Source organism: Hypanus sabinus, chromosome 22 (assembly GCF_030144855.1).
Source record: "Hypanus sabinus isolate sHypSab1 chromosome 22, sHypSab1.hap1, whole genome shotgun sequence".
NCBI lineage: Eukaryota > Metazoa > Chordata > Chondrichthyes > Myliobatiformes > Dasyatidae > Hypanus > Hypanus sabinus.
The window spans coordinates 38,638,543-38,665,735 of NC_082727.1; the positions used below are offsets into that span (position 1 = coordinate 38,638,543).

At 41.9% G+C, this 27,193-nt stretch overlaps 1 protein-coding gene across 21 annotated transcripts in view; it reads right to left on the reverse strand.

Annotated features, from left to right (window-relative positions):
- ppp1r3cb (protein phosphatase 1, regulatory subunit 3Cb) overlaps nt 1-27,193 on the reverse strand; it is a 273,775-nt gene that overhangs the window by 178,960 nt on the left and 67,622 nt on the right. For 7 of the 21 annotated variants that reach the window (XM_059947553.1, XM_059947552.1, XM_059947550.1 and 4 more), the window contains 3 exons: nt 11,868-11,910; nt 8,964-9,075; nt 8,535-8,694 (listed from right to left, as the gene is read on the reverse strand). The exons of 10 other annotated variants lie outside the window; for them this stretch is intronic. In XM_059947553.1, coding sequence (XP_059803536.1) covers nt 8,535-8,694; nt 8,964-9,075; nt 11,868-11,910 — 315 coding nt within the window. The remainder of the gene's footprint in view (nt 1-8,534; nt 8,695-8,963; nt 9,076-11,867; nt 11,911-27,193) is intronic. 4 more of the 21 variants (XM_059947538.1, XM_059947545.1, XM_059947546.1 and 1 more) reach the window with 1 other exon arrangement.

The window sequence follows — 27,193 nt, forward strand, 5'->3', positions numbered from 1 at the left end:
CACATACTCAGCATTTCTGCAAGTCACCTGCCAAATGTCATGGTTTATATGCCATAAGCTATTTAACTATCAATTAATGACATTGTACAATAACTAAAACATCTTCCTCTTTATTTATTACAGCTCAACATTGACTACCATCATCCCCTCAAAACTAATTAATAAGCTCCAAGTTCTTAGCCTCAATCCCTCCTTGTGCAATTGGATAGTGATTTCCACACTTGTAGACCCCAGCAAGGTCAGATTGGCAAAAACATCTCTTCCACGATATCCATCAGCAGAAATGCACCAGAGGGCTAAGTGCTTAGCCCCAGCCCCCTGCTCTACTCGCTCTACACCTATGACTGTGTAGCTAAGCACTACTCCAACAACATATTCAAGTTTGCTGATAACACCATTGTTGCGGGTTGTATCAAAGGTGGTGACGAATCGGCATACAGGAGGGAGATTGGAAATTTGGTTAAGTAGTGTCACTCAATGTCAGCAAGACCAAGAAACTGATTGTAGACTTCAGGAGAGGGAGACCAGTGGTCCATGAGCCAGACCTCATTGGAAGATCAGAGGTAGAGACAATTAGCAACTTTAAATTCCTGGGTGTTACTGCTTCAGAGGACCTGTCCTGGATCCAGCATGTAAACATGATTGAGAAGAAAGCACGGCAGTGCCTCTACTTCCTTCAGAGTCTGTGGAAACTTGGCATGTCATCAACAAACTCTGACAAACTTCTGTTGACGTGTAATGGAGAGTATATTGACTGGCCGCATTGACTGGTCTGATATTGAAACACCAATCCCTTGTAGTGGAAATTCCCACAAAAGGTAGTAGGCTTGGCCCAGTACATCACAGGTAAAGCCCACCCAATCATTGAGCACACCTACATGAAACACTGTCATAGCATCCGTCATCAGAAATCTCCACCACCCAGGCCATGCTCTTTTCTCACTACTGCCATCAGGTAGGAAGTACAAGAGCCTCAGGCCTTGCACCACCAGGTTCAGGAACAGTTACTACTTCTCAACCATCAGGCTCTTGAGCAAAAGAGAATAACCACCTCACTTGCCAAACCAATAATCTCATTTTAAGGACTCTTTGGCTTGTTATATTATGCTCTCATTATTTATTGCTATTTACTTATATTCACATTTGCACAGTTTGTTGTCTTCTGGTTGATCTTTCATTTATCCTGTTATAATTGCTATTCTATAGATTTGCTGAGTATGCCTTAAGAAAAAAAAATAATCTCATGGTTGTATGTGGCAATATATATATATATATATACTCTGAAAATAAAATTTACTTTGAACTTTTTTTTTTGCAATGTGGTCCACTATTGTAGGCAGTTGCAGTTGACAGACATGGAGACCACACTTTGTGAGATATTAGACAATAGGATTTGTGAGCATCTGAATAGAGAAAATGGCAAGGTCATGATAACAGTAAGAAATACAGTGTAAAGAAAAAGTGATTCTTTTCAGAAGTGGCAAACCTATGGCCCACATGCCCAAAATAGCACGTACAAAAGTTTTCTTTGCACACAGCATCCAGTGCCAGCTCTCAATTCTTGAAACCCCAAATATAATAACAAGATACCTAACCATCTTTACAGCAAAATAAAGCAGTGAATGCTTTTATTTATTACAATCTAAGAGCAGTGAGATATTTTCACAAGAAATGTCTCACAATAGCTTGGTGCCAGTTGGAAGAACACAATGTTGAATGATACAGCTTGAAATCCTCGCAGAACCTGGTGTACACATCAGTAATGGGATAGTAAATTGTTACAATAACAATAATATTTCAAAATGATTTTGTTTACCAGTTGTCTAATTAAAATTACAGTTATATTAATAATTTTTGAACAGGTTTTCTAAAATGCTTTATTTCAATCTGTCTCTGTAATAGTTTAATTATTAGTTAAACAATGAATACATGTAAGTAAGCTACAAAACTCATCACTTTTCTTTTTAAAAGTCCATAATCATTTTCACTCATTTTAAAAAGGACCTAGAACTTTCTCGGCATTAATGATGAATAAGCTCTTCTCAGGCTCCCAGCCTGGTACAGGTATTGATTTTAACTGACGTTTTGATGGCAAACTCTGCTGTCTTCATCGGGGATGATGCCTAGGCAAGTCTAGTCTGGTAGTATATATACCAAATCATCTGTCCTTCCTGATTGGTTACTCCTCAACCAATCAGGCTGTCTTCCCTCTATTTCCATGGTTTCTGGGAGGATTGCCAGAATCCCAACAAAATACCAGATTAATGCCATCCACAAGCCCGTAAGCAAGCTCAAACCCCAGCTTAGGCAGGTCAAAGATGACCTGGGACTCAGGACGGCAGCTATTTACAGGATTCCCTGTGAATGTGGAGCAGCGTATATTGGCCAGACAGGGGGCACGGTGGAAAACTGCATTAAGGAGTATAGGAGGTGCATCCATTTGGGTTACCCAGAGAAATCGGCGGTAGCAGAACATTACATTTGCAATGGCCATAGGATTGACACAAAACTACTGCTTTTGGGACTTCCTGGTGAAGGAAGCCATTGAAATAAGACTAGAGAACAAGAATTTTAACAAAGATGGAGGTCTCACTCTAAGTAAGAACTGGAATTCGATTGCAAACAAGGTGGGACAACAGAAACCTGTTTGGTTGAGTGAGGGCTGAATGACAGGAGTTTATTTGTCACTAACTTGATAATGGTGCCTACCTGAGATTCTCTTGAAAGCCTCAATCATATTTGCCCCCACCACCATTTCTGGCAGCACATTCCAGGCATCCACTACTCTCTGTATATAAAAAAAGTTCCTCGCAGCTCCTTTGAACTTACCCCTTCTCACCTTACATGCATGCCCTCTGGTATTACACATTTCAATCCTGGGAATAAGATACTGGCTGTCTACTCTACCTATCTCTCTCATAATCATATAAACTGCTATCAGATCTCCCCCTCAGCCTGCATCACTTCATAGAAAACAATCTAAGTTTGTCCACTCTCTCCTTATAGGCTACGCCCTTTAATCCTGGCAGTATCCTGGTAAACCTCTTCTGCATCCTTTCCAAAGCCTCATCATTCTTCCTATAATGGGGCAATCAGAACTGAATGCAATATATTAGATACAGCCTAACTATGCTTATAAAGCTACAACATAATATCCCGACATTTGAATTTAATTTCCTGACTAATAAAGGCAAGCATGCCACATGTCTTTTTACCACTATCAAACAGTATAGCTAGTTTCAGGGAGCTATGGACTAGATCTCCAATATCAGGTCATCACTGTTAAGGGTCTTGCTATAACTGATGCACTGTTCATTTCAATTGATCTCCCAACCGGAATATTTTGCGTTTGGTTTGGTTAAACCAGTGGTTCCCAAACTTTTTTGGCTTACTGCCCCTTGGGCTCACAGCCCACATCCCAGTGCCTCCTTATCCCTTTCTGGCCATTACATAAGAACTATGAAGAATTTTGATTTATGATGCACAGTGAAAGAAAATAGGAACTGTAAATTCAAAGCAGTGACAAATAATTGAAAAAATTATTCAAATCTATTTAAAGGCTGTAATCCCTCAGCTTCCCCCCTCCACCGCCCCTCCCCCTGCTACTGAGCACTCCCCTCCAACTTCCTCAGCCACACATTCTATCTTTCTATTTCTACCTTCAATAACACTTGGCACTGGGAGTAATCCAGAGATTACTACCTTTGAGTTCCCGCTCTTCTGGCTTTTTCCCAACTCTCTATTCTCAGTGCTCAAGACCTCTTTCCCCTTTCTACCTACGCCAATGTACACCATGACTTTTGTCAGCTCACCCTACTCCTTGAGAATGTTCTGCAGCTACTCTGACACAATCTCGACCTGGATATTCAGAAGGCAACATAGCAACCTGGCACCTCTTTCATGGCCACAGAATCTCCTATCTCTTCCCCCTAGCACTATTGCTCTTCATGTCTTTACCCTTCCCTACTGAGCTTCAGAGTTGGCCACAGTGTTACTGAAATGGCTGTTGCTGCTGTGACGTGATATGTCATATACCAAACAGCATCCAAAGTGCTATACGTGTTTGTATTGAATTTAATATTGCAGATATATTGTTTGATTAAGCATTCTTTGTTTACATAATTCATTACAGTGAAATGTAGGAAGTATGTGAATGGCATGTGTTATTATACCACCAGGGCATATATGAGCACCTTACAAAAGAAAAGAAAAAGTACAACTTAGTAAACACGGTTTCTCAAGTGTCATGTTTTTATTTTCAATTACTTTCTGAGTTAAAATCAATATAATGGCAACAAGGTAGCATTAAAATGAAACTGAGAAGAATACCAACCTCTTAAAGTGCAGGACGTTTTTTTCTTTGGCAGAGGAGAAGTTTAATTTGAAAAAAGAAACTCAAAAAATGGACCAAATTCATGGGTTCATATACAATGAGTACTGGGTGATAATAATAAATAAATAAAAAGCAGAAATAGCTGGCTACAAAGGTAAGATAGATGTGTTCGACTGTACAACAGATATCTGGATGATGTGTACAACAAATTGGGCAGTATTTTGAAGCAAGGGAAACAGCCAATGAAAAGTGAGTGTTAGTGTTAATGAGTGCAATGGGTGGAAAAGCATACAGTTTGATCAGAAGTTCAAATGCTCCAAACAAAATTAGCTTTGCAGATATCGTTAACGTATTGCAGGTACATTTAGAATTGAAAGCATTATTGATTGCAGAATGCTCTAGGTTTCATAAGCAAAAGCAAAAGGAAGGAGAGCACATTTCAGATTAACGTGGCTGAATGCAAGAAATTGCCTGAACATTGTCAGTTCAGTATTGGGCTTAATGATGTACTGAGAGTTCATGTAGCTTGTCGAATCTTACAAGAAGCATTGAAAAATGGCTCCTAACTGATGCACAACTCGGATTTAAAAGAACAGTTGAAATTTCTGTATCAAAGGAAACAGCAGCTGGAGATACGAGTAAGTTGCAATCAGGAATGAAACTGAACGTGAATGAAGTTGCGACGTCCAAACAAAACCCTGCTTGCTGAACAAATTGTGTTACCATTGCAGCAGGGGCTCACATGCATCAGACCAATGCAGGTTTAAAGTCAAAACTTGCAGAAAATGGAACAAAGTTGGACACGTGCAAAGAGCATATTGGGGAGACAAAATTAAATGGACTGCACAGAAAAGAGAAGAAGATGAAAAGTCAAGTTGCAGTTTCAAAAAGAGCACCGATCTGCATGGTGTTGATGAAAAATGTGATCATGTTGAGAGTGACACAGGAATGAGTAGCCTTGAGATTTACAAAATGAAAACTAACAAGAGACAGGCCACATGAAAATTTCTCACCCAAGTTTTGCAAAGCCCGTCCGGTTACTTATACCATCCATGATAAAGTAGCCAATGCCTTCCAAGGTTCAATGGAGCCCACGGGCAATGCCAGTGGTCTCGTATCCAAGAAGAATAGGTCTGTCAAGATCGGTGGTGATTTTAATGTTACCATCAACCTGGAAATGAAAGTAGATCTGCCCTCTGCCCAGGATAGAAGATATCTTTGCAAACCTTTCTAGAGTGAAACACTTCAGCCAAGTGGACTTAACTGAGGCCTACCTAAAGACGGAGATGAAAGAAAAGTCCAAAGTGTTTCTCACCATAAACACTCACGAAGGCTTTATCATTATAATAGGTTTACTTTTAAAGTAGCATCTGCACCTGCAGTCTGGCAGAAAGCTAAGGACCAGGTGCCTTAAGGCTGGCCAGGCATTCACTGTTACTGGATAACATCATTGTTACCAGTGAGGATGGCAAGGAACATCTCCAAAATCCCAAGGCAGTGTTAAAATGATTAGCAGATCATGGGTTCAGAGCACAATACAATGAGTGTGAATTCTTTAAACCAAGCGTTACTTACTGCGGTCACACGATTGATGCACAAGATTTTACACAAGTGTGCTGAGAAAATTGAAGCAGTGGTAGATGCCCCAAGGCTAAAGAATGTGTCACAGTGCAGTCCTTTTTAGAATTTGTCAGTACTATAACAGGTTCCTGCTAAACCTGGCTATTGTGCTCTACCCTTTGAACTCATCAGGAAGAAATAGCAATGGACAAAGCAGTGTGAGGTGCCTCCCCAAGAAACAAAGGAAATGGTGACATCAAACACTGTACTCACACACTATGAGTCACATCATCCAGTGAAGCTTGCTTGTGACACATTGCCTTATGGTATAGGTGCAGTCCTGTCATATATTATGAGTGATGGAATGAACACCCAATTATCATTGCATCACGTTCCCTTACTGCTGCACAGATAAAATATGCAGAGATCGAAAGAGAGGCCTTGAATTTGGTTTGGGGTATAAAACATTTCAAACAGTAGTTGTGTGAGTGAGAGCTTACCCTCATTAATGATCATCAACCACTGGTGTCCATTTTAATCTACAGACGGGTGTTCCACTAACAGCGGCAGAACAAAGGCAGAGATGCGCTCTGCTTCTTTGAGGACGCAATTACAAGATCAAATTCAAAAGGACAATTTATCACTGAAATGCTGATGGATTATCCCATTTACCCTTGGTAAAAGAAATACCTTAAAGATTTACAAAAGAGGACACTCTACTTGACTTTTTCTCCCCTAAGGCAAATCCAAAGTCTCACTATTATGGTGGAGATGATCCAAAGGGAAACCAAGCAAGACCCTACACTCAGATCTACATGCCCACACAAAATGGATGGAATATGCAACAGAAATTCCTCAACTTTTACCAGTGCTAGATAGAACTTAAACTTGTCCTTGACATGGGTTATCTGTGGGGACAGAGAATTATTGTATTGTCCAAGATGAGAGCTAAAGTGTTGGAGGACTTACATGCCGGTCATCTAGGCATGGCCAAAATGAAAGTGTTGGCTTGAAGCTTTGACTGGTGGCTTTGGATAGATCAGCAGATTGAGCAGCTCGCCATGCACTGTTCAGGATGCCAACACGCCCAGAAGATGCCAAGAGCAGTGTCTTTCCATCTCTGGGAATGACCTCTCTCACCTGGACAGGGTCAGTAGTGCTGTGAGGATTACATTCCTGGACTTCTCTAGTGCCTTTAACACCATCCAGCCCAGGATCTTAAGGCACAAACTAACGGAGATGGGAGTAGACTCACACATGGTGGCTTGGATAACGGACTACTTGACAGACAGACCTCAGTATGTGCGGTTGGGAGACTGTAGGTCTGACACGGTGGTCAGCAGCACAGGAGCGCCGCAGGGGACCGTGCTCTCTCTGGTCCTGTTCACCCTGTACACATCAGACTTCCAATATAACTGGGAGTCCTGCCATATGCATAAGTTCGCTGATGACACGGCCATAGTGGGGGTGTCAGGAATGGTCAGGAGGAAGAGTATAGGAAACTGATACAGGACTTTGTGATATGGTGCAACTCAAACTACCTGCGTCTCAATATCACCAAGACCAAGGAGATGGTGGTGGACTTTAGGAGACCTAGGCCTCATATGGAGCCAGTGATCATTAATGGAGAATGTGTGGAGCAGGTTAAGACCTACAAGTATCTGGGAGTGCAGTTAGATGAGAAGCTAGACTGGACTGCCAACACAGATGCCCTGGTGGCGTGCTGGGGAGGCAGCATTAAGAAGAGGGACGCCTCACGTCTTAATAAGCTGGTAAGGAAGGTGGGCTCTGTTGTGGGCACAGAACTGGAGAGTATGACATCGGTGGCAGAGAGGAGGGCGCTGAGTAGGCTACGGTCAATCATGGAAAACCCTGAACATCCTCTGCACAGCACCATCCAGAGACAGAGAAGCAGCTTCAGCGGCAGGTTGCTGTCAATGCAATGCTCCTCAGACAGGATGAAGAGATCATTACTCCCCAACGCCATTCGGCTCTACAATTCAACCACCAGGGGCAAGACATGTTAAAGTGCCGGGGTTAGGACTGAGCTTAAGTTACCACTCAATGCACTTTAGTAAACTATTTAAGAATTTTTTAAAAGCTATTTATTAATGCTTTTTGGGAGGGTGATTTTAGATGCATATCATATTATACTGAGTTAAATACTGTATGTAATTAGTTTTGCTACAATAAGTGTATGGGACTCTGGAAAAATGTTGAATTTCCCCTTGGGGATGAATAAAGTATCTATCTATCTATCTATTGCCCTGGGAGAAGATTTGTGTGGATTTTGGGCACAAGTTTCTTGGTAGCAGTGGATGCAGCTACAAAGTGGCCAAAAGTGTTCCCAATAGCCTCCACGACAGCCTCACACACTGTGAAGCCTTTTCTCAAAGACTGGCATTGCAGACCACTTAGTGACAATGGGCCACAGAACAGTTTCAGTCATTCCTGAAGAAACGTATTACATCTGCACCATGTCACCCAGCTACAAACGGCTTGGTGGAAAGGTTTGTCCAGAGTCTAAAGAATGCATTGCGAGCAATGTCAGCAGAACACACTACACTGTCACTGAATCAGAAGCTTATCAATTTCCTCTTTGCATATTGCAATGCAGCACACACCACGGCCAACAACTCACCAGCTCTGCTGTACCTGGGTTGTCCCTGATGCTCACACTTGGATCTCCTTGAACCCAATCTCAGAAGGAGTAGGCAGGACAAACAGCTGAGACACATTGAAGGCTCCTCGAACAAGAAGGTTTGCTGTTTCACTCCTGGACAAGCAGATCTGGCGAGACACTATGGAAATGACCAGAAGTGAGTACTGGGAAGTTTAAGGACAGAACTGGACCGCTCCCCTACACATCAAAACTTTAACGATTCAAAGCACATTTATAATAAAAGAATGTATAAATTATACACTTTGAAATTTCTCTGCTTATAGGCAGCCACAAAGCAAGAAACCTGAATAACCCAATTATAAACATAACAAAAACCGCTGCACAGAGAAAGAGAGAGAAAAAAAGCACACACACACATCATGCTAATGAAAGAAGTAAGCCGATTACATCCCAAACCAGATTGAGTCCCAGGTCTGGAGTAGGCCCAAGCCTTGGTCCCCAGTTCATCACACCAGTGGGGTAGAAAGGGATGGCAGCCGGATCAGTCACAGCCTCAGTACTGCAGAGAAAGGAATAAACATTCACGAGAGAGCAAATGAAATCTGCCCGATATTTGGGCTCCCAGTCTATCTGCCAACATGTAAATTGTCCTAGCACTGGGTAGTGCCACATTCTAAGACCTCTATCCCGGTGCCCTGATACACTTGGGCTGCCTAGCTTGATGTTGTTCTGGAGCTCACCAATCAGCTCAGCTGGGTTAGGTAGATGGACATCTAAACTCTTCCTCATCGACTCCTCAGCAAATCAATCACCCCATCTGCGCCAGCATACGAACTTTGTCTGCTACCCTGGCTCAAACACTTTGCTTCTCGCACTGCTCCAGCACAGCTCATCCCACCACCCCCCACCCCCCGAACCAGCCTCGTCTCTGCCTGACTCCTCACTGTCTGCAGCAACAGCTCACCACAATTTACTTCAGGAAAGATGTTACATGTAATGTATTTAGTCAAGTCTCTTGCCTTATGATTTACCAGTAAGCCATCATACATCTTTGGTAGTGCCAACTTAAGCCAGAAACCAGCTACAATGGAAATTGCACCTGATATCATCTGGAGATGGCACATTGATCCGTTGAGGAGAGTAGAGTCAATTACCAGAGAAGAAAGGTGTCCAAAGCTGTCAGAACCACTTCTTGCAGTCGCAGAGTCAACTCCCAAAACCACCTCAAAGAAGGCCCCAGATGCTGAGATTGTTTCACAGTGACATCTCATCTGTCAAGCAGAGTGACCCGCCCCCCATCAGGAAAGAAGTTATCCCACAAGAGTAAGAAATCCTGCACAGTGATTAAATCTTTATAACCGAATGGAAACATTTAAAATTTACCAGGCTGACAATGTCTATATAGTAGTTCTATTATATAGTATACTGTGTATATATACTGTATGTAGATCACTAGAGAGCAATATGTTACATTTTTGAGTTGAGACATATTCTATGTTGAGTTGGAGTTTATACCTAAGCAGGGAGGAGTGTAATTGATATTTCTGTAACATTTGAGTAATATTGTAAATATTTCATTATATGATGCATTCTTTGTTTACAGTACTTAATTCTTTATGGGTTATATGTAAGAAGTACCTGAATGGTAGACATCATTACATCACCACATCATATGAGAACACCTTACTGAAGAAAAGGAAAAGTAAAACTAAGTAGACAGGTTTTCATGGCTCTCGTGCTTTTTCCTTTCTGATAAGTTTCTGGAGTTACCAAACATATCAGTGTTTCTGAGAGGAATGGCTACAGGGGAATCCTACACTTGCAGATTTCTTCTTACATCTTCTGGTGGTCACCTAACTATCAGAATCCTGTACCTTAAGTGCAAGCCACCTCACTAAAACTCTTGTCCATGATGATCTCAACATCCTAGGGACATCCAACTGCAGCTCCAGTTCCTTTATACGATTAGTCAGGAGTTCAGCTTGCTGCATTCCCCACAGGTGAAATCAGAGACAGTCTCCCTGATCTCCCACATCACTGGTTGGCATGGAGGGGCCACTCAACAGGATCAGAAAAATAAATGATAATGGTTGTAAACTCAGCCAGCCACATCATAGGCATGAGCCTTCTCACCATCAAGGGCACCTTCTAAAGGTGATGCCTCTAAAAGAGAGCATTCAGCATTAAGGACCTTGTCCACCCAGGACATACTACCATTACTGTCATTACTACCATCAGAGAGAAGGTGCAGGAGCCCGAAAATTTACACTCAATATTTCAGGAACAGCTTCTTCCCCTCTGCCACCAGATTTCTCAATGGACAATGAACCCATGATCACTACCTCACTACTTTTGCTCTCTTTTTACACTACTTATTTAAGTTTTATAAATATTTCTTATTGTAATTTATAATGTGGTTTGTATATTGCATTGAACTGCTGCCACAAAACAACACATGTGTCAACATACGAGGGGTGACTGATAAGTTTGTGGCTGAAGGTAGAAGGAGATGAGTTATACAGCTCTCGTTACATGCACACTCAGGTCAACTCTTTGAGTGATTATGCAGAAAGTTTGAAGTTAATAACTCATCAGTGGTGACTGATAAGTTCATGGCCTAAGGTAGAAGGAGATGAGTTATTAACTTCAAACTTTCTGCATAATCACTCAAAGAGTTGAACTGTATTTGCATGTAACGAGAGCTGTATAATTCATCTCCTTCTACCTTAGGCCACAAACTTATCAATCACCCATCTGTGGACACTTTCTGGAGGTCCAAGATCCATATGCTCCACGACCGCTGGACTAAGTGTGTAAATGTAGGAGGGGACTATGCTGAAAAATAAATGTGCTAGGTTTTATAAAATTGATTCCTTCTACCTTAGGCCACAAACTTATCAATCACCCCCTGTATGTCAATGACAATAAACCTAATTCTGATTCTGATTCCTGCAAGAGGAGCATATCACTGCCCTAACTTGCACTGCACCTGTTCTAATAGGAACAAGGTTCTAAAATAAATCCTCACTAGGCACCAAACTGGTCAGCCTCCATTCACGAAACCTTCCTGAATCAAAGCCTCAGCTTTTACACTCAACCCTGGCACTTGCACCTCAAACACAGTCACTCCCAAAAATTGTCACTGCAAAATGGCCACTCCATCAGACTCTGCTTCCCTTTTTATACATGCTGAAAAAAAACAAAGAAGCTCTTAGCTGAAAAACAACTTTCAAAAAGGTGCTGGTTCCGCCCATCTGCTCCTCTGGCTGTGGCAACTGGACAAACCACCAGAGATGTGACAATCAATTGAATTGATCTCAGTATTTCTGAGCTGTGAAAAGCTCAGCTTACCTGATGTGCCAGATGGAATTCATCTCTTCAGTGGCCGAAATTACTGAACAGAAAAAAATACCCTTTACCATCATTGCAAAGATGGTCATATCATAAATGAATAGACATGGTTCCTTCCCTCATCCTCCCTCAGTCACTTGGAAGTACTAACAGAGAAGTCACATAGTCAGAAAGCCTATTTGATTTTCCAGCTTTAATTTTATATATGTTGAGAGGATCGGAGTTGACGACACTGATGTTTATGTATTCTTGTGAGATATTATAAACTGCCCTTTTTTTTCTTTTTCCAGTTTTTCTTTCTCTCTTTTTCTTTTTTTGCTTTTTTTCTTTATTAGCTATTAGATTATTAGTTTAGTTTTTTTTGCATAATATTTTTTTTCTTTTTTCTGTTTTTTTTACATTATATATTATGATATATCTAGATTTACCTTGTTCATATATATATACTGTATCGTTCATGATTTGGGAATACTCATTTATACTGTAATCATTGCTTATGTATTCTTTCATGTGCAATAGAAATGTGTATGTTTGTAATCCCATTACCTATATATCAATTGTATTTTGTTCATATTATTAATAATAATAAAAAGATTGAAAAAGAAAGAAAGAGAAGTCACATCTGATTTCTAAATAGACACCAAACTCATGAATACTACCTCACTGCTTCTTTTTATATTTATTTCTGTTTTTTGCACTACTTATTTTAACTTAACTATTTAATATACATATATAATTACTGTAATTTAGCTTTTTTGATATTTATCATGGATTACATTTTACTGAAATAAAGATAAAATAGAAAACCTACAGCACAATACAGGCCCTTGGGCCCACAAAGTTGTGCCAAACATGCCCCTACCTTAGAAATTACTAGGCTTACCTATAGCCCTCTATTTTACTAAGCTCCATGTGCCATCTAAAAGTCTCCTAAAAGACCCTATCATATCCGCCTCCACCACTGTTGCCGGCAGCCCATTCCACGCACTCACCACTCTCTGAGTAAAAAACTTACCCCTGACATCTCCTCTGTACCTACTCCCCAGCACCTTAAACCTGTGTCTTCTTGTGGCAACCACTTCAGCCCTGGGAAAAAGCCTCTGACTATCAACACGATAGGAGGAAAGGCCAAGTTCACTCCACCTATTCTCATAAGGCATTCTCCCCAATCCAGGCAACATCCTTGTAAATCTCCTCTGCACCCTTTCTATGGCTTCTGCATCCTTCCTGTAGTGAGGCGACCAGAACTGAGCACAGTACTCCAAGTGAGGTCTGACCAGGGTCCTATATAGCTGCAACATTACCTCTCATACTGCTGCCACAAAGTTAACAGATTTCATGACATATGTCAGTGATATTAAACCTGATTCTGATTCTGACACCGCACAAACTCTTCATCATAGACTGTTGAAAAGAACTACAATGGCTTCACACTATCTATTTGTACATTTTGAAACAAAAATTGCACATACTTAATATGTTGATTTTATTTTGGAGTTCAATTTTTCTTCAGCATACCCTCCTGTGTAAATGAATGAATTAGTTTTAAACTGTGTGCATTGAACGAATGGTGTAATATCTAATTATTTGGGGTTCAGGAACACCCTGCATAATGTCCAATGCTCTGCATTATAGTTAAGGAGCAAGTTATGGAGAAGGAGGTATAAGAGCACACATTTGTGTTCAGTCAGTTGCTTATTAGACCTGCCCATTTTGCTGTGGATACAAATCAAAGGTGTTGGTTTGGGAGGCTGCCCAATGTGTAAAAGCAGCAACTTGTCATATTTATTACAAAACAATGCACACAAGCATAGACTACAGCTTTATTGAGAAACATTGGCAGCGCTTCAACATCAATAATACACTCACTGGAAAGAAGAAAAGCTCCCTTTCAGACTGCATTATACTTGGTCTTGTCGAGAAAAAACAGAAACACATTTTAAGTGCCTTAAATAACAGACTCCCAAAGAAGGATTGTCAATGCGCCGCTTGTGTTGATAATTTTGTACTGTTCCCAAAGGTAATACAGTATGCTGTCAATATTAGTTGATTGATGGTGAGCACACAGTGCAGTCCAGCACAACCAGATAACCAGCTGAGTCAGAGCCCTAGAAACAGACTTCCACTTTCTGATTTATTACCACTGAGAGCTTCTGCTGGATATCATTCTGTTTCATCTCTATATAGACATGTTCACTGTGAAATTGGCATTGATTCCAGCCCTTGGATTTAAGTCCTCATAAGATCAGGATTGATTTTGCAAGATTGCAATACTGTATAAAATCTTTGATCCTTGTTAAAATTGATCTAGTAGCCTCCAAATGTTTTTTTTTTCTGTTTATTGGCTGCCACTTGGTACAGAAAAGCAAACAAGACAGCACTAGAAGACTGGGTAATGTTATACTAACCTCAAAGCAAACTTTTGGAAACCTTAACGTCTCAACTCGTGATCCAGGAGCATCCAATGTATTCTGATATACAAGACTACCATTTGAGATGCTCTTTACATAATCACCATTGCAAGAGACACATATACTACTTTCAAGCCAGCTTTGAAACAAAAATTATTCTTCACAACATCTTCCAAGTACGGCAACACTTCACCTGTGAGCCTTTTGGGGTCATCTACTGTAACGGGTGTTCCCAGTGAGACCCCTGTATATTGACAATGCCCGACATAGATTGGGAGACTACTTCATAGCTGCCTATTTCAATTCTACCTCCCATTCCCATTCTAAGATGTCAGCCGATGGCCTCCTTTGTTCCCAGGTTGGAGGAGCTTCTGGGTAGCCTGATGGCATGAATATCAACTTCTCAAACCTCCAATAATTGCCATTCTCCTCCCCTTCATCATTCCCCATTCTTATTTACCTATCACACCTTCTCTTCTTACCTTCCAGTCACCTTCCTCCAGTGCTCCTCTCCCTTCCCTTTCTTCCATGTCCTCTTCTAACAGATCCCTCCTTCTCTAGTCCTTTACCTCTTTCATCAATCAACTTCTCAGCTCTTTACTTCACCCCTCCCCTTCTACCGGTTTCACCCATCACCTGCCACCTTGTACTTCTTTCTCCCCTTCCCCCCAACCTTCATAAGCTGACTTCTCCCCTTCCTTTCCAGTCCTGATGAAGAGTTTCAGACCAGAGCGTTGGCCGTTTACCCTTTTCCATAGATGCTGCCTGACCTGCTGAGTTCCTCCAGCATTCTGGATTTACAGCATCTGCCGATTTTCTTGAGTTTGTGACTTATTATTTAGTCATGCTCACATGTACTGGCGTGAAACAAGATGAGCAAAAGCTGCTGGAAATACCCTGCAGACCAGGCTGCATCTGTGGAGAAGGAAGTAGAATTAACATTTCGAGTCAATCACCTGTCATCAGATATGGGAAAATTAAAGATTAACGGAGTTTAAGATGCAGAAAAAGGGGAAGGTGAAACAACTGGCAAACTCACAGTATATTACCCCAGTTGACTCGCAGGTGAAGTGGTGCCTCACCTGAAAGGACTGTCTGGGGCCTAGGATGGTGGTGAGGGAAGAAGTGTGGGGGCAGGTGTAGCACTTCTTCCATTTGCAGGGATGAGTGCCCGGAAGGAGGTCCGTGGGGAGGGATGGGGGGGGATGAATGGACAAGGGAGTCGCGTAAGGAGCGATCCCTGCGGAAAGCCGAGAGTGAGGGGGAGGGGAAGATGTGGTTGGTGGTGGGATTACATAGGAAGTGGCAGAAGTTATGGAGGATTATGCGTTGGATCTGTAGCCTGGTAGGGTGATAGGTGAGGACCAGGGGGACTCTATCCCTGGCGGGGGGATGGGGTGGGGGCAGAGGTGCGTGAAATACAGGAGATGCGATGGAGGGCAGAGTTGATAGTGGACGAAGGGAAGCCCCTTTCTTTAAAAAAGGAAGACATCTCCTTTGTCCTGGAATGAAAAGCCTCATCCTGAGAGCAGATGCGGCAGAGGCGGAGGAATTGAGAGAAAGGGAGAGCATTTTTGCAGAAGACAGGGTGGGAGGAGGAATAGTCTAGGTAGCTGTGAGAGTCTGTAGGTTTGTAGTAGACATCAGTGGATAGGCTGTTTCCAGAGATAGAAACAGAAAAATCTAGAAAGCGGAGTGAGGTTTTGGAAATAGACCAGGTGAATTTGAGGGCAGGGTGAAAGTTGTTGGAGGCGAAGTTAATGAAGTCGATGAGCTCAGCATGCGTGCAGGAAGCAGCGCCGATGCAGTCGTCGATATAACGTAAGAAAAGAGGACAGATACCGATGTAGGCTTGGAACATAGATTGCTCCACAGACCCCCCGCAGACTGGGAGACCGTTTTGCCGAACACCGGCACTCGGTCCTCCAGCAGTGGCGGGATCTCCCTGTGGCCACACACTTCAATTCCACAGACCACTCCCACTCCAACATGTCTGTCCGTGGCCTCCTCTACCGTCAAGATGAGGCCACACGCAGGTCGATGGAGCAATACCTTATCTCCCGCCTAGGCAGCCTCCTACGTGGCAGCATGAACATTCAACTCACTGACCTACGTTGATACCCCTGACCCCCGTTACCTCATCCCTATCTATAATTTTAGTCTGGTTCTCTTTTTCTCTCTTTTTCCCCCCCCACTATAATCTCCTCCCAGCCCTACCTTTCTTTCTCCTTTATTTCCCATAATTCTCCACCTTCCCCCTAGCCCATTTCCCTTCAGCATATCACTTCCCAGCTCTCTACTTCATCCCTCCCCCCACTTCTTATCCCCCCTCGACCATCCCATGTTACTTCTGTCCTGATGAAGGGTTTCGGCCCGAAACGTCGTTACTACCTCCTCCCATAGATGCTGTCTGGCCTGCTGAGTTCTGCCAGCATTTTGTGTTTTTATTTATTTTCAGCATCTGCAGATTCACTCGTGTTGCCTTAAAATTTGAAAATGCATTGGTTTTACCTCAGATAATATCTCCCTATTCACCATTTGAGTTTTTTTCACCCATTTAGATGTGTAAGTACTGCTCACTTTAAGAAAAATAACAGAAACTGACTGCCACCAAAAATAGGAATAAAAATATTCTTCTTTACTCCATGGAGTCAAAGTGGTGTGTTGAAACATTTTCAGACCCTTCAGTAAGCACTCTGCTAAGAGCCAATATTATGAGTGTCTGTACATCTGAAGTGAACTTCAATTTTCAACCTTTTTATTTTTACATATTTTACATATTAGAGAAGAAAATTAAAGGGAATTTCTGCCACTCTGACAGCTCATCTGTATCTGGCTACTTTGCCACAGCTCTACAGACTTGCTTGAAGCCAGTGTAGTTCAAACATCTTTGAAAACATTCCATTTTCGAAAGGCACTACCATATAAAAGGTCAGGCATTCTGAATAAAGAGCAGAGCAGTTAAAGAGAAAAACAGTCCTTATTGACAGATGGTTAGTAAAGATTCATTATTCAAGATGAATATTAAAGAATTTTTAAATGTTTTTTCAGTTCAGATATGGTAAGTTTGTTGAGGATCATGGGAGAATTTGAGCAGAACAATTATTTCACTACTCTCAAGAGCTTTGCCCTAGCAATTTAGAGCTATGAGTTGAACTCTAGTGTGGGGGTGGGGGATGCGGGGGACAGGAAGGAACAAGAGTCAGAACCAGCTGGGATACTGTATGTGTAAACAGTCTTAGGCACATGTAAAAAAATTCTGTAAAATGTTGTTTCATTATTTTTGAAAGCATCTTCATTTTACAGAATTTTTTTACAACGCTTTATATTTCTTCTGGGTAGCCTCCAACCTGATGGCATGAATATCGATTTCTCCTTGTGGTAAAAAAAATTCCCTCTCCCCTCCCTTCTTCTATTCTGGCCTCTTACTTCTTCACACCTGTCTATCACCTCCCCTTGTGTCTCACACTCCTTCCCTTTCTCCTATGGTCCACTCTCCTCTCCTATCACCTTTTCACTCTGACGTCTTCCCCTCTCCTTTCCAGAAGGGTCCCGGTCTGAAATGTCGACTATTTATTAATTTCCGTAGACGCTGCCTGACCTGCTGAGTTCCTCCAGCATTTTCTGTGTTGCTTTGGACTTTCATCATCTGCAGACTTCCTCATGTTTGTTTTTAACATGTGCCAAAGGCTTTTTGTACAGTATTGTAAGTGATGACATACTTGCGGGCGAGTGAACGGATTCTTGGAACAGGGTCCTGAGATATTTTAAGTCTTGAGCCTTATTACTTTTATCCAACTCTGCAGGCAACCAAACGTCATAAAGACAAGAGATTCTGCAGGCGCTGGAAATCCTGAGCAAAATGCTGAAGGAACTTTCATCAAGCAACACCCATGGAAAGGAATAAACAATCAAAGTTTTGGCTCAAAAATCTTCATCAGGATATGGTGGGATGGTGTTATGTTAAACTAATGCAGGAACAGATTGAAAATTCAAAGGGACTAAATTGAAAAGTGTACAAAAATGGATATAGGGTATTCAAGTCCAGTTAACCCACATTGTTGATCATGTGCAGATAGCCTGCCAACTTTTTGTCTCCTGCTCATTATAGCAATGCCAGTATACAGCCAACACAAGCCGTTATGAAAGTTGCAAGAAGCAGCAGTGGAGGACGACTACAGAAGTGGCTGGGACCAATTAAAAATAGCTTGCATTAGCTAATGTTATTCTGTATTTCTCAAAGGGGCGGTGCGCTTTAACTAGAGCAGATGCTACCAGATCTAGCAAACCTGGCCAAGCAAACAGCAACAAGGTGCAATACTGGTGTGGACGTATGATACAAAGGTCCTTGTTAAGGTTCATCCCAAGCAGCTGCATAATAGAGAAAATTCTTATCTATGACTCATTCCCAGGAAAAACGCAGAGACGGACTTCAAGTGCCGTTGGAAGATTATCAACTCGCTGAAAGATGCCTGAATCCTGTGAGTCATCCAGCACAGTGAAGTACCTCCATGGACCCCTCGGTTAATAGTAAGGGTCCATGGTATAAAAAAGGTTGGGAAACACTGCAGGGGAAAGCTGCAGTCTAACACATTTGGACCTCAGGAGTACATGCCTCGGGACGCATTGAAGGCTGATGCTCTGTGGGGAAGGGTCACAGTCCAACGTTCTTCCACTATTGAACATTTACATGACAGAATTTGGTGGGGAAGCAACTCAAATAACGAGATGAAATGACAATGGTGTTACATACAAAAATGTGCTAACTCTACTGAATGCATTGACCAAATGATACTGAGAACATAAAGAGGGTTGTGCTGTATTTACTCATTTCTATTTACATTTAACCAAGGATAAATCTTATTGTTGAAACTAAAGCTCAGCACTGGTGAGGAAGTAGGTATTGAGGATACGAGTACTGCACTGGCTGTTGACAGAGAGATGGGAAGTAGAAGGGATGTCTGGTTTCTACATGGGGCCAGGGTGCCCAGTTGTTGGTATGAGCAGAGACTTGAAGCAGCATAACCTTGATAAACTAAATACAATAGTTAGACCAGTGACTTCATAGCAGTCATCAAAGTCAGTGAAAGCATTAGCAAATGCCCCGATCTCTTAAATCCCACCTGAGTTTCACCAGTACTACACACGTCTGCGACTCCCCACAAACAATCAGCATCAGCTGACACTCACCCTTAACGTTCCCCTGCTCCATGCATTGTAGACTGTCGCAGTCCTCTTACAGTCTACAGCTTAGGCAGTGTGGGAGTTATACATCATAATGTGACCAACACCAAAAAGAGTGCATGATTGTACTGACAAGCTTCTGTTCATGTTGCAAAACAAGGCAGTTTGAAACCACCAGTGGCAGAGGGTGTCCATAGTGGAAGAAGTCCATTCTTACAGTAATTGAAGGAGATAAACAGAACATTCACTGACAAGCTCAACCCTAAAACCGACAAAGGAAAAAGTTCTTTCCTGACTGATCCTGTTTCACACAACCTTCTCCATCCAAACACAATGGCATTACACGAGCCATTATGCATGGTAGAATAGCAGTTGGCTTGACACTATTATAGCACAGTGATTCTGGTTCAATTCATGCTGCTGTCGGTAAGGAGTTTGTATGTTTTCCCTCTGACCATGTGGGTGTTCTCTGGGAGCTCTGGTTTCTGTCCACATTCCAAAGACGTACAGGGTAGTAGGCTAGTTGCTCACGTTGGTCTAATGGGGTGATGTGGGCTCCTTGGGTCTGTTACTGTGCTGTATTTCTAAATAAGTAAATACAAAATAGAAACAGGAGGAGTCCATTCTGCTCTTGATGGCTGCTCTGCTATTCACTAAGATCACAGTCAATTTTTTACTGTAATGTCACTCTCCTGAAATAGCTCCTGTGTCCCGCAATTCCCTTAATAACCACCTCCTACCTTTTCCTGTAAGGCAACCTGGAACTGGGCTGAGGCCATTGGCCAAAGGCAAAAAAAAAGAAAAGATGATAAAGTCTAGGGCATTGCTATTTGAGTCCACACTTACAGCCACCAGCTCAGATAAAAAAACTGTGCAATCCTTAGAATCAGGCCCACGTGGAGCCATCTAGGACAGGATGGAAGGAATGTACAAGGGCTCTTCCCCTGCTGCCACAGAGGTCTCAGATGAAATTAAAGATAAAGATTTTTGTAAGGAATACAACTTGAAAACCTACAATCATGAGGATATATCTAGACAACTGTACCTGCACTGCAGTCAGCATTTATGCCACAAACAGCATCAGCATATGCTCCATGAAAAAGCATTACTGCACTAAGGAAACAACTACAATCCAAAGTGTTAGAAATTCCCCCAAGTCAATGTGATGATCTTTGTGACAGTCTGCTGCGAAGAAGTAAAACTAATTATAACTTTAGTTTTCCCTTAGTCAGCTGTCCTCCCATGTTGGAATGCTACCCCAATGAGGTAGGCAACAAATGCAGTCCTACCAGAGTGGGTACACATCAAGCACACCTAATGAAAAATAGCTTCTTATCTCATTACCAGATTGGTTCTGTGCAGGTTTTTTGTCAAGTAGTGAGAGTTCAGATAGAGGGCGCCCTCTATCCTGAGGCTGTGTCCTCTTGCCCTGGACTTACCCACCATGAGAAATATCCTTTCCGCATCTATTCTGTCTGGGCCTTTCAACGTTCAGAAGATTTAAATGAGATCCCCCTTCATCTTTCTGAATTCAAGTGAGTACAGTTCCTCGTATGATAACCCTTTCATTCCTGGAATCATGCTTGTGAACCTCCTCTGGACCCTCTCCAATGCCAGCGCAGCTCTTCTAAGATGAGGGGTGCAAAGCTGTTCACAATTCTCAAGGTGAGGCCTCACCAGTTCCTTATAAAGCTTCAGCATCACATCCTTGCCCTTGTACTCTAGACCTCTTGAAATGAATGCTAACATGGCATTTGTCTTCCTCACCACTGACTTGACCTGAAAATTAACCTTTAGGGAGTTCTGCACAAGGATCCAAGTCCCCTTGAATCTCAGATTTTTGGATTTCCCGTTTAGAAAATAGTCCACACATTTATTTCTACTACCAAAGTGCATGAATATGCATTTTCCAACATTGTATTTCATTTGCCACTTTCTTGCTCATTCTCCTAAACTAAGTCCTTTTGCATGCTAAATGCCCCTCCACCAATCTTCGTATCTTCTGCAAACTTGGCAACAAAGCCATCTATACCATCATCCAAATCATTTATATACAACATAAAAAGAAGTGGTCCCAAAACCGACCCCTGTGGAACACCACTAGTCACTGGCAGCCAACCAGAAAAGGATCCTTTTATTCCCACTCACTGCTTCCTGTCAATCAGCCAATGCTCTACCTTTCCTGTAATACCTTGGGCTTTTAACTTAGTAAGCAGCCTCATGTGTGGCACCTTGTAAAAGGACTTCTTAAAGTCCAAATATACAACATCCACTGCATCCCTTTATCTATCCTACTAGTAATCTCCTCAAAGAATTCCAACAGGTTCGTCAGGCAGGATTTTTCCTGAAGGGAACCATGTTGACTTTGAACTATCTTGTCCTGTGTCACCCAGTACTCCATCACCTCGTCTTTAACAATTGACTCTAATATTTTCACAACCACTGAGGTCAGGCTAACTAGTCTATAATTTCCTTTCTGCTGCCTTCCTCCTTTCTTAAAGATTGGAGTGACATACGCAATTTTTCAGTCCTCTGGCACCATGCCAGAGTCCAACGATTTTTGAAAGATCATTTTTAATGCCACCATAATCTCTTTCAGAACCCTAGGGTACAGTTCAACTGGTCTGGGTGACTTATGTACCTTTAGGTCTTTCTGCTTTTTGAGCACCTTCTGTCTTGTCATAGTAATTGTACCCACTTCTCTTCCTTCACACACTGCAACAGCAGGCATACTACTAGTGTTCATGCCTCTCTCAATTTTGCATGGAAGCCACCTAGGTATTTGGAGTGACTGGTTCAATAGTCGGTATACTGGCTGGTTGCATCACTGCCAGGTACAGCAATTTGAATGTACAGGAACAAAAGTAGTTGCAGTGAGTAGTGGAGTCTAACAGACAGTATCTTTTTTTTTAATTGTTTTTTATGCATTTCTACAACACTACAACAACAAAAAACCCCAAGACCAAATTAAGATATAAATACAGTGCAAGATAAACATCCAATGATAATAATGTTTCAAAATAATGATAAAAAAGCACCCAAACTAAAGTCGTGTAAAGTTAGTACCCACCCCCCCCCCCCGCAAGAAAAAAAACTCCAGACCAACCACAGCAAAATGTAGGAAATATAAATCAGAACATTCAGACCCCCAAACCTGTACATGAAAATAAGAACAAAAGATAATAATGGCTACTACCAAAAAAAAGCTGTAAGGGACTGAAAAAAAAACAATCTAAAGAAAAGTTATGAAAATATTCAAGAAAAGGTCCCCACACCTTATGAAACTTTTATGTTCACTCATAATTTTTATGTACTTTCATAATTGAGAAGTGAGTAGTGATTTTTTTTCAAGGTCTAAACAGGACATAATATCATTAAGCCATTGAGCATGCGTGGGTGAAGCAATGTCTCTCCACCTAAGAAGAATTAAACGTCTGGTCAGAAGAGAAGCAAAAGATAATATTTGACGTTTAGTCGGACTCAAATGTATGTCCATCTCACCCAAGGAACCAAAAAGAGCAATCAGAGGGTTGGGTTCTAAGTGGCAATTCAGAATATGGGATAAGGTTAGGAAAACATCTCTCCAAAATTTCTCTAGATTAGGACAGGTCCAGTACATATGAATAACAGTATCTCTTCAGTGCTCCCTGCCTGCTGTTGGCAGTATCTACAAAGAAGTGCTGCCTGTTAAAGGTCATGTCTGTTATTAAAGATCCCGACCATCCTGACTATGCAATTGTCCCACAGCCACCATCGGGCAGGAGGTACAGAAGCTTGTAGTTGCACGCCACCGGGTTGAAGAATAGCTACTTCCCATCAATCATTCAGTTCTTGAACTGACCCACATGATGCTATTCATTGCTTAAGTATAGCATACTATGACTTTGCCTTAATTGTGTTCTTTCTTATAAAAATTGTGTATAACTTATGCTTTTGTTGTGAATGTTGTGGCTCCATGCTTCTGCTACTGTTGTAAGTAAGCTTTTCGTTATACTTATGCATATATGTATCTGTGTGTATGACAATAGCCTCAGCTTTGAATAAAATTATTAAGATCTGTGACACCTTTAAACATCATTCTCATGAGATGCTTTTAACGCCAAGGTTTTGTCTATTCCACAAAATCTTAAAGTTGCTTCTAAAAGATCTGGTTTTTCAGAATTTGTCAGCATAGAGTGATGTATAACTGTGTTAGGAATGAAATGGATCATGTTCTGTATGAGAAATCTGATTTATTAACATAGCTTATGTCTATCTAATTTTGTTTGCATGCTACCAAGTGTAAGATCTAATGCTTTTAAAGACTAAATGACTTGTATTGCTGTGAATATTTACTGATTGACATCAGAGACCTCAAAGTGAAAAATGAATTGCAATTATAGGAACAGATAAGCTAAAAAGATGTTTTTGTTAGTCGTCCTTGATACATAACTATTCTAGCAGGACTGCATTTACTTTCTGTCCACACTGAGGTCAGGTCCCAACATAGGAAAGAATCCTACCAGTAGAAAGCCAAAGATATAATTAGATTAGTTTCTTAGCAGCATATCAATTTGACTGTCAAAAAAACCACATTCATTTTTGTTGGCTCTACAAAGTGAAACATTTTACTGAAATAATCTCCTTGAAATTGCGGCCAGCTTAACGATGCCTGCAATAGAATTTCTCGTATGTATCAAGTTTCAGTCATCATTCAAGGTCACTTCAAGTAATATCCAGGTTTCCTACTCGCTTATAAAAGTATTAGTGGTCTAATCAAATGAAACAGATAACAGAAAGACTTGTTTTTCCAGTTGTCTTTACAATTATACAGCACGGGGTTGTTTGCAGTTTTGTAACATAACTCTTAACAGTTCAATATCTTAAACATTTCTCTCAATTGTTGAAACACCTTTCCTGCTGAGGAGAAAGAAAGATTACAGATAAGGGATATATTAATTTGAGCATAAGAGGTGTTCACTCCAAAGCATTCAATTGTGCAAAGAAACTTTGTATTGAAATCCCAGGACTGAGTGGGAGAATTTTCATGCAGTTACAGGAATGGAAGGTGGTCTTAAAGATGAATTGCACAGGAGCATCTTCTCGCACAGAGTGGTGAATTTCTGTAGAATTGTGGAGGCTAAATTGAGGGTCTCAGCCCAAAATGGTAACTCTTCATTCCACTCCGTAAATGCTCCCTGACCTGTTGAGTTTCTCCAGCATTTCGTGCATGTTACTCTTGGACAGATCAGTGATGATCATAGTGGGGCAGGATTGAGAAGCCAAGTGTTCCTGGTCCTTATATTTTATGTACTTCCATAATTTACCGTGTACAAATTTTAGGGAACTAATGCACCAAGTTATGCCACTAAAGATGAGCAATCTCATTTAGGAGTGCCAAAGGCATTCACCACTGTTTTCAACCAGAAATATCCAGCAGATGAATCATGTCTTACTAACAAAATATCCCCCTTCACAGACGCCAGCTTACAGACATTTACTTCATGAGACATACTGACATAGGGTTAAGAGTAGACAACAAACTGGCAATGGTAACAGTGCTCCAGAACTTCTAGCCTCTCTAGTCATGATATTTTAGTGCATTACAAGTACACACTCAGCAGAAACCTGCCCAGGTAATTTGGCAGGAAAGGCTAATATAAGGGAGTATAATTGTAAGATGATTGGAAGAAAGTATAAGAGAATGTCAAAGGTGAGTCCTTTACACAGATAATGGTGGGTGCAAGGATTGACCTGCCAGAAACTCTTAGATAGGCATAAGGACCATTGGCCCCATGCTGAAGAAGTCTTTAGTGTCCTGCCTAAATGACTACCGTCCAGTTGCACTCACATCCATCATCATGAAGTGTTTCGAGAGGCTCGTCATGGGGCATATCAAGACCCTGCTGCCCCCCTCACTGGACCCCCTGCAGTTTGCGTACTGTCCCAACCGCTCAACAGATGACGCCATTGCCACCACCCTCCACCTGGCCCTATCTCACCTGAACAAAAAAGACACGTACATTCAGACGCTGTTCATAGACTTCAGTTCAGCATTCAACACATTCATCCCTCAGAAACTGAACGGAAAGCTGAGCCTACTGGGCCTGAACAGCTCCCTCTGCAACTGAATCCTAGACTTCCTGACTGGGAGACTTCAGTCAGTCTGGATCGGGAGCAGCATCTCCGATACCATCACACTGAGCACAGGGGTCCCCCAGGGCTGTGTGCTCAGTCCACTGCTGTTCACTCTGCTGACCCACCTCGATGACACGACCATGGTGGGTCTCATCAGCAAGAATGACAAGTCAGCTTACAGAGAGGAGGTGCAGCAGCTAACAGACTGGTGCAGAGCCAACAACCTGTCTCTGAATGTGAACAAAACAAAAGAGACAGTTGTTGACTTCAGGAGGGCACAGAGCGACCACTCCCCGCTGAACATTGACGGCTCCTCGTAGAGATTGTTAAGAGCACCAGATTTCTTGGTGTTCACTTGGCGGAGAATCTCACCTGGTCCCTCAACACCAGCTCCATAGCAAAGAAAACCCAGCAGCGTCTCTACTTTCTGCGAAGGCTGAGGAAAGTCCATCTCCCACCCCCATCCTCATCACATTCTACAGGGGTTGTATTGAGAGCATCCTGAGCAGCTGCATCACTGTCTGGTTCAGAAATTGCACCATCTCGGATCACAAGACCCTGCAGCAGATAGTGAGGTCAGCTGAGAAGATCATCAGGGTCTCTCTTCCCACCATCACGGACATTTACACTACATGCTGCACCCACAAAAGAAACAGCATTATGAAAGACCCCATGCACCCCTCATACAATCTTTTCTCCCTCCTGCTGTCTGAGAAAAGTCTCCGAAGCATTCGGGTTCTCACAACCAGACTATGTAACAGTTTCTTCCTCCAAGCTATCAGACTCCTCAATACCCAGAGCCTGGACTGACAGCTTGCCCTATTGTCCTGTTTATTATTTATTGTAATGCCTGCACTGTTTTTGTGCACTTTATGCAGTCCTGTGTAGGTCTGTAGTCTAATGTAGCTTTTCTCTGTGTTGTTTTTTTTTCCACGGGTAGTTCAGTCTAGTTTTTGTACTGTGTCATGTAACACCACGGTCCTGAAAAACATTGCCTAATTTTTACTGTGTACTGTACCAGCAGTTATGGTCGAAATGACAATAAAAGTGACTTGATTTGACTTGGATGATAGAAAAATGGAGAGTTATAGAGTCATGAAAAAGTACAGCACAGAAAAAGGCCTTTGGCCCATCTAGTCTGTGCTGAATCGTTTAAACTGCCTTCTCCCATTGACCTGCACCAGGACGATAGCCTCCATATCCCTACCATCCATGCGCCCATCCAAACTTCTCTTGTACGTTGAAATCGAGCTTGCATGCACCACTTGCACTGGTAACTCATTCCACATTCTCATGACCCTCTGAGTGAAGAAGTAGCCCCACATGTTCCCATTAAACTTTTCACCTTTCACCCATAACCAATCATCTCTAGCTATAGTCCCACCCAAACCCAGTGGGAAAAGCCTGCTTGCATTTACCCTATCTGTACCACTTAGAATTTTGCATTCCTCTATCATATCTCCTCTCAATCTTTTATGTCCCAAAGAATAAAATCCTAACCTATTTAATCTACCCTTACAACTCAGGTCCTCCGGTCTCAGAATCATCTTTGTAAACTTTCTTCTGTATTCTTTCAACCATATTTACACCTTTCCTGTAGGTAGGTGACCAAAA